Source organism: Chenopodium quinoa, unplaced genomic scaffold, assembly GCF_001683475.1.
Source record: "Chenopodium quinoa cultivar QQ74 unplaced genomic scaffold, ASM168347v1, whole genome shotgun sequence".
Taxonomy (NCBI): Eukaryota; Viridiplantae; Streptophyta; class Magnoliopsida; order Caryophyllales; family Amaranthaceae; genus Chenopodium; species Chenopodium quinoa.
Window position 1 is genome coordinate 1936159 of NW_018745569.1, and position 9040 is coordinate 1945198.

A 9040-nucleotide genomic window follows, 5' to 3' on the forward strand; every position below is an offset into this window, starting at 1 on the left:
TTTTAGTAACGTTTTAGGGATTCTTTGTTATATTTCATAGCTTGTGTGTACTCAGCGTTGCTGATTGCCTGCTTTTGTGTGTCTCTTTCCTGGTCATGGCCTTCGCCTTTTCAATGACCCTGTAATGATCTAATTTTTACACTTATAATATTGGGGAGCAGATTAATCACAAGTTTATACATATTCAGAATTTGCATCAAGGTGGTGGGATTTTGAGTGGAGTGTTGGATGTTTCCACAGTATTTTCAACTCACAAGTTTGGATTTAATTAAACTTTAGTTTGGTTTATTTACTACTTTTATTGGGTTTTGAATAAGGGCCTTAATGGTTCCAGATTGTAAGACTAAATTTGTATTGATTTTTGGTTTTGAAACTTATTGATAACTGAGTTAGTTTTTCCGCTGCTAAATTTTGAACTAGCCTTAACGTTTGAACACGTGACGGTAGCACGTCAATAATTCTCTTGCAGATTGTTAAAGGTATTACAGGTTTTTAAAGAGAGAATTATTGGGGTGTTAATCCAATTAACAAACTTAGGTGGTTAATCCAATTAACACGCCTAATTAAAACTAGTAAAAATAATTTTCCGATTATGTGAATAAACGCAATAATAATAGCTCAAAACGATTAATGAAGCTCCCACTAAATTCCACATCCAACTTAATTAAAATTAATCCAATTAAAATTAATTAAGCCGATTAACCCAAAATTTTGCCAAATAATTTTTGCAAGTGCCGGAAAAACCGAGGCCTAGCCTCGTTATAATAAAAAAACGCAAAACTTAGCAAAATAATAAACCCCCAAATGGCCGAGTGCCTAGCATCCAAGCCATGAGGCTAGGCTTGCTAGGCACCCAAGCCTGGAGATAAAGCGCATGGGTGCTAGTCGCACATCCACAACAGCGTGCCCCGCGCCTACTAGAATTGGCAGCGTCGCAGCATGCCTAGCATGCTTACGTGTCGCTGGTGCTAGCAGCATGCTGGCGCGCATGCTTGTGCTGGCCGTAGGCGCTACTAGGCAGCCTTGCCTTGCGGGATGGGCGCTGCCTGGCAGTCGCAGTCCGCCCACCACACGCATACTCCCTCGCACATGTCGCACATGCCTTGGCTCGGTGCTAGCCGTAGGCGCTACTGGTAGCAACTTGTGGGCTGCCGTAAGCAGCCCTGCTAGCCGAGCCTAGGTGCTCGAAGCATCGGCTTCGATTTGTCGCTTGTTGTGCTTTCGGATTTTATTCCGAATTTTTGTGTGACATAAAAATTAATTCTAAATTGATTTTAGAACTAATATTGAGCAATATTGAAAATAATACAAGTCCAAGTTAATTAAATTCAATTTTAGTGCACAAACCAAAATTAATTCAAGAACCATTCTTTAAATTATTTTTGGCTCAACTTGATGCAACAAACATTGACGGTTATTCTGACAATTAATTTAATCAACATAAACTAATAATAAGATTTGACAAAAATGATTTAATAGTCAATCATCCAATGAAAAATTTATCCAACACTTACTTATGCACATTTGATATTGTAACCTTCTAATATGAAGAACAATAATATTTCAAGCATAAGTATGAACATTTAAGATTTTAATCAACTTCCAAAATGATTAAAACCAAAAATTTGTTCATTATGGATTTTAGTAAGTTAAGATCCAACCAAATAAACATGCTTAATAAACATGACTTCACCAAATTAAGCACCAATATGACTTCATAAACAGGCTTAATAAGGGTTAAAATTGCAGAAGATTAATAGTATAATCAAACACATAATCCAACAATTACATGCCATAATTAATCAACGTTTAAAGATTTAAAAAATTTCGTTGTAAACGAAAAACCAATTTCTGGGTGGATTTTGGCTTCTGGAAGGTCATTTTTAAACACTTTGTGGATAAAAAAAAATGATTTAGAACGTTGATTCCACCCAAAATCCACTCTTTTTGAGTCAAAATCGGGGTTCGTAGGCCAAAATTAGCATAAATACGATTTTAATCTAATTAAAAACGAGGTCCTAGTCTAATTAGGATGCTTAACCAGAAATTTAAATCCATTTAAATCACCTTAATTAATTTTAGTTTTAAAAATTAAATGCAAGAGGCTCTTATACCACTGTTGGGTTTTGCGATGTCCGACACCGCGCGGAAACAAAACCCAAAAACCAGATCGCATTCATAATAATTACAACATAAACAAAAGCATGCAAATAAACAAAACACAAACACATAAAGAGATGAGAGAGGAAGAAACTCACCCTAGACGCTTGCTTCGCTCACTCAATGAGCTCGGACTTAAAAGCTTCAAACTCCGCAAGTGCGAAACCTCCGACGGCTCACACCCTCGCTCACCGAACCAGAACCGGTCCCTACCCCGTAGCTTAGATGGGGCTAGACAAAAAATAACTTAGAGTTTACAAACTAAGGTTTTCTCACTTTTTGATATCCCTTAGAGTTCACCAACGACGGCGCACCTCCTCGCATGGATGCTCGGCCATGCTGCCAAGCGTTGCCCGCATGGTTGCTCGCCCAGCCAGTGCATGCGATGCATGTTGGGCTTGCGACCAAGCCTTGCCTTTGTGGCAAATAATGCTAACCCACCTAGCCCTCGATTGGCTAGGCCATATCGAGACTAGGATTTTCACGCGCGTTGACTTGTTGTTTGACTGATTTTTTCGTCTCGTCAATTCCTGAATTCGACTCGACTTTCGACGCTTGGCTTCGACGCTCTAAGCTCGGAATCCGATGTCTTAGTTCGTAAAATCTCTATCGACTCATTTAATCCTTCGAATTAATTCGTCGCTTTGGTTCGGTTACACAATTGGGTGTGACCCGAAGGGTTCAGTCAAGACCAAGTTATAATATTACTTATACATTAATATTACTGATCGGAAACGGCTTCCAGCTAGGCATTCCGATCACTTGACCTCACTGAATAATTAGCTTTCCTAATTAATTCTGAACCCTCTATCGGAATAATACACTTGTTTGAAGGACCCCATTCCTTTCAAAGGGCTAGCCGTTATCGCGTAGCGAAATGGGCTACAGCCTGGGAAGTTCCTTGACTTCACGATCATGCACACCCCGCAGACCTTGGAGGAAGCCCTAGACACTTCGGATAAGTACATTCGAGCCGAGAAATGAAACAAAACCACGCACCTTTGAAACAAAACTCTAAATGTTGGATATTTAGAGTGTTGATGGTTGCGCGTTCGCGACCATAAAGAGCGCCCGCGCAAGTTAGGCGCAGTCGCGCAGAGTGCGCGCCTAAACCGCGCACCTCTCAAGAAATTGGCAAATTGGAAGGGTGAGGATGGCGCGGCCGCGCGGCAGGTGGCGTGCCCGCACTGCTTGGATGGCGCACCCGCGCTGCTGGTCACGCCTAAACCGCGCCCCTCGCTGCCTTTTTGTGAATTTTTGCAGATATTGTAAGGAGCGCTCGCTCCTAATATAGGAGCGCCCGCTCCACCTGGTGGCGCGCCCGCGCCTCCCTGTTTTGCAGTTTTTTCAGACGGTTGAGTTTTTTATTAAAAGACTTGATTTTCGTGAAAGAACAGATACAGACATTATTATTCTTCTCCCCAAGTAGTATTCCCTACACTTTTCTCTCAAATTTCTTGCAAACTTTTGTGAGAAAACTCTTGCAATTAATCCGATTTTGGTGAATTGATCATCTTGATTTCGATTCTAATACTAAGAACGAAATTTCTGTCAATTTTCTCTCAAAGAGGATTTCCGATTTAACCCAAGTACCGTGTAGGGGAAATAAACCTCTTGAGGAAAGTGTTTACACGCCTTTGACAGTGTATCAAAGATCTAGTCTTACGGGACATTGGTATTCTCATGTTCATGCTTGGTTGTATCGGCTTGTAGTTAAGGCAAGTTTGATTATCTTCACACTAGTGTTGTCTATAGAAATTTCTGCAATTTCTTAGATATTTATTACTTGATTGAAAATACTTTGTATTGTATTTGAATAATTACATTTCATTATATTGTAATCATATTATTTAGGTTTTGTTCCCACACAAATTTAAGTGTTTTTCTTGTTTGAAATCACTATAAAAACCTAACAATGCATGCCCCGCAGACCTTGGAGGAAGCCCTCGACACTTCGGATAAGTACATTCGAGCCGATAAATGAAACAAAACCAAGTCCCAATCTCAAACTGGGACTTGTAAGGCAAAAGGACAACAGTCTAAAGGCCAGGATCAGAGGAAAGGGAAGGCAAAAGCCTCAGAACCGTCCTCGACAGCTGAGCCGAAGAAAGAAAAAACCCCATTTGTAGGGAAATACGAATCCTACACTCCTCTCGCTCTTCCGCGTGCTAAAATTTACAGCTTAACGAAGAACGAAGAGAAGTGGAAGAAGCCGAGGCCACTTCCGTCGTGGCATAAAAACAAAAATAAAGACCGATGGTGTGAGTTCCATGAGTCTCCTGGACATCACACTGAGGGGACTGTATCCAGCTGAGATATCAGATCGAGGATATGGTCCGAAAGAGTTATCTGAAAAAATATCTCGCGGATCGCCGCGAAGAGAAAAAAGCCGAGCAAGACTCTCGGCTACAACTGGACTTCAACCGAAAGAAAGACAAGTCGCAGGACAAAGAGAATCTTTACATCCTTGTCATTTCCGGGGGGGACGAGCTCCCTCAACGCTCGAAAACACCACTTGAGGAGTCTGACCCATCAAGTCAACCATGCCTCCATCCAAGGTCCATAGTCTCCAGTGCCAAACATTACGTTCACAGTCGAAGACTACCGGGGGGTGGCATTCCCCCATGATGACCCGCTGGTAATCATCACGGGGATAGCGAACCACAACGTCTGGCGAACCCATGTCGACGGTGGTATTGGGCAAACATCCTATTTCGGGATGCCTACGACAAGCTGAAGTTGCAGACCAAGGACCTAAGTCCGGTACCCTACCCGGTATTTGGATTCAATGGATCTGCAATATATCCAGATGGGAAGATCACCCTTCCCGTAACCATCGGTAGAAACCGAGCAGCTCAAAACGTGATGGCCGAATTTTTTGTCATGGACGTTCCATCTGTCTACAATGCGATCATGGGGAAACCCATGATCCATCATATTCAAGGAGTGGTCTCCACGTACCATCAGATGATGATCTATGTCTCAGACGAAGGCCACTGCGAAAGAATTCAAGGAAGCCAACAGGCTTCCCTCAAATGCAACGTTGCATTTGAGGTAGTTAACTACCTCAAGCCATCCAAAGCTCGTCGCGACGACAAGGATGATGAGGAAAAAGAAAAAGAGAAAGACCGAAGCACTAAGAAGTAGAAAAGCTTAAGTGCTTCGGCCCAAGGTACCCTTGCCTAAGAAAAATTTAAGGGGAAAGGAAAAGTTAGCTCCTTATCCGAACCAAAGGATTCGGAAAGTCAGCCGAAGTCTAGGACGCTTGCTGACATCGACAGCAGGCCAGATTGTGAAGAGTCCGGTTCCAAAGCAATGGAGCCGGACCAGCAGACTGAGTCAATTGAGTTAACCGAAGGATACCCAAAAAAATGTGTCAGCATCGGGCTCGGACTCGCATTTAGATTAACATTTTTTTTATTCGAATGAGGTACATGACCAAACAAAGAAAAAAACGAAAAACAAAGAATAACTAGCAGCTACTAAAACACAAAGACACCTAACTACGGAGGGACAAAGCATGGCAACGCCACACCCCTAGTATCCTCCTCTAAAATACGACTAAGTTCTATCGGAATGTTATTAAAGAAAACAAGTTGAGAGTCTTGAATGATTTCGCGGTTGGCAAACCAATCCGCCGCTCGATTCCCTTCGCGATACACATGTGCCACATTTACCTCCCACCTCGAATCATTAAGCATATTACGACAATAGATGATGTCATGGATGTTCTCCCCTCTTTGAACTTCTTGTTTATGCAACACTTGAACACAGGCCAAGTTATCCATCTGAACTTCTAGCTTCGAAATTTGCAAATTTCGAACAATCTCTAAGCCTCTAGTTATAGCCATCACCTCTGCTCGAAACGCTGTGCAATAGCCAAAGTTACTTGCGAAGGCCGAGACGCACTTTCCTGTACGTATAATCCCTGATTATTGCTCCACACCTGCTGGTCCAGGGCACCCCTTTGCGGCGCCTTCACAGTTCAAAGCATAACACCCAAATCCAGGCTTGATCCAGCTGACATTTGTTTGTACCCTCGGCTGATTGCTGCTGCTACTTTCTTCCAGGTTACTCATCAGAGCTCTCCTTGCTTCCTCATATCGTACTTGAAGAAAAGCACAAAAATCGAGAGGAAGTTCATCCCTTCTATTAAACACATAACAATTGCGCCATCTTCAAATCCATCAAAGAGTGACCCCAAAATAGACTACCCAACTCTCGGCATCATCTTGATCAGGGTTCTTCATATTTTTGACTATCCATTCCTCTATGTTACCACTGTAAAATAGGTGATAAATCGAAGGTGGAAGAGTTTTCCTCCATACCACTTTTGCAGCCGGGCAATCCCTTAGCATATGCAAATTAGACTCCTCTTCAGCCCCGTAAATAAAACAATTAGGGTCTAGAGCCATTTCCTCTTGAATCTATTCAAGTTGCCAAGCAAACGCTCATGGCAAGCAAGCCACATGAACGATCTAATTTGCTGCTGTAATAGAGCCTTCCACACCATATCCCAGCACTCATCATCGATTGTGTCTATACCATGCTTCATGATTCTTATTGCCGATCTAATTGTAAATCGACCTTTTTGCTCCATCCTTCCAATAAACCAGATCTCCCAAGTTTGAGTTTTTGCACACTACATGACTTTGAATGAGCTTCAAAGTATCGGTATCAAGAAAAGGGGAGAACGTGTTCCAACGCCACCCGATATCCTCTTCCCACATCTCATTGACCGTAGCACCTGCTAGCTCCTCCGACAGGGGCTGAGTAACTAAGTCCGAAAGAGGCCTGTCTGTACACCAACAGTGATCCCAGAATAAGGTGCGAGTCCCATCTCCAATAGCAATCCGAGTTCCTTCACCTATCACCTTTGTATTCTCCGTTATTCCACTCCACACATTTGACATTCCTACCTTCAGTTCAAACATATCAATGTCACATTTGCCTTTGCAATATTTAGCCCTTAGCACTCTAGCCCACAATGCATTCGGTTCCGCAAGCACACGCCATCCAAGCTTAGTCAAGAAAGCCGCATTTGCTTGTTTGGCCGATAAAATACCAATGCCTCCTTAATCCATGGGTTTTTGCAGCATCTCCCACGATAAAAGATGAACCTTCCTTTGCTCTTCATTGCCACCCCAAATAAATTGCCTCGTCTTCTTATCAACTTTATCACAAATACCACGAGGAATTTTAGCGGTTTGCATAGAGTACATAGCCGTAGTCGAGAAAGTAGACTTGGCAAGAGTAATCCGGCCTGCAAGTGAAAGGTATTTCGACTTCCATCCCGCTAACCTACGGTCAATCTTTTCGCAAAGATGACTATACGTTTCCAATGTCACACGATTAGTTAGGGTTGGCACTCCCAAATACATGCCTAGATCCTCCGTTTTTTCCATATGCAAGGCATTACTAATCGAGTCTTGCAACATCTCATCAACATTATTCGAAAAATACACCCGAGATTTCGCCAAGCTAACCTTTTGCCCTGAAGCATTACAAAATCGGTTTAAGCATTGGTGAATAATTGCAGCTTGATCTTCACTTGCTTCTGCAAATAAAATTATATCATCTGCAAAAAATAAGTTCGAAAGAAGCGGACCATTACGACTTGCACGAATTGGCTTCCATTTCCCTTGAATTATTGACTCCTCTACCGTTTGATAGAATCTCTCCATGCACATCACAAATAAATAGGGAGAAATAGATTAACAAATTAAAGAGTAAGATTTACTTTGTTACAAACATGCTATTGAACTTAGATTTCAATTATATTGCAAGTCTCGTATATCCCTATCAATAACTTATATACTTCCGTATTAATCACACATAAAAGTAAACCTTTTATTTATAATCTAAATGACTTAACCTCGATCCTTTTATTTTTTTTTTGGTTTAAAAATAAAGCAAACTAATTGGATTGGCTTGTATATGTGTCAAGGTTTTATGAATTCATAATCTTAGTTAATTGATTTCATTCCTTTTTTTTTCAACGTAGACCCCGTTCAATTCACCTTATTTTTGTTGAACTGAAATTATTTTTACTGAACTGAAATTATATTTGCTGAGCTTAAATTATTTTTACTGAAGTGAAATTATTTTTACTAAATTGAACTTATTTTTGCTGAACTAAAATTATTTGTACTAAATATTTTTTTTTTTTAAGGTGAAGTGAACAGGATCTTTACAATACAACGATCAAAATATGGTTTGGATGAGAATTTGTCAAAAATCATCAAAAGTTACATTCTTATCTACTCAAATATAAGACAAATCAAATTTCCAACGTACAAAGTTTTGAAAAAAATACGGATAAATGTCAAAAGTCGTTGAGATAAAGAAGAACAAGAATCATAAACACCTTTAACTTTATCAAATAAACATAAATAAAATCAAAAACGTCTAATTTTTTTGGTTTTCATTAGGATTTGCATATATACTTTGTTAATAATACATCCGTGAACTATACCTAACTAAGATGCAAGCATTTATTCATTTAAGTGAATAACACGGGAACGTGAAGAAGGTGCATTCTTTTGACCAAAACGCAATCTCCTTTCTAGTGCTAATTGGTATTTGGTACCCCACCAAGTCTAAAGTCACCTCCCTCTTGTGAGGGGTCGTCTAAACTCTAAACCAAGATAGACAATTGCTACCCATTCAACAACCAATTAAAAACAAAATACAACAACCAATCAAATCAAATCAAAACAAAAACAAAAAAACTATAGACTGTTACATATATATATACAGTGTATTCCTTCCGTTTCGTTTAGAATACTTGACATAATTTTTCATAAAAAAAGAACAATTGACATAATTTGATCAGACAACACATAAATTTAACCACTAATATATGAATGTATACATTATT

General features: G+C 40.3%; 1 protein-coding gene across 1 annotated transcript; it reads right to left on the reverse strand.

The window, feature by feature from the left end:
* Nucleotides 1-5663: 5663 nt before the first annotated feature.
* On the reverse strand, nt 5664-6011 carry LOC110716382. The gene has a single exon (XM_021894994.1). It carries the CDS (start codon nt 6009-6011, stop codon nt 5664-5666), a length of 348 nt encoding a protein of 115 aa, XP_021750686.1.
* Nucleotides 6012-9040: the final 3029 nt, after the last annotated feature.

Coding starts and splice junctions, on each gene's coding strand:
- LOC110716382 (XM_021894994.1), bottom strand. CDS start 6,011: ATGGCTATAACTAGAGGCTTAGAGATTGTTCGAAATTTGCAAATTTCG.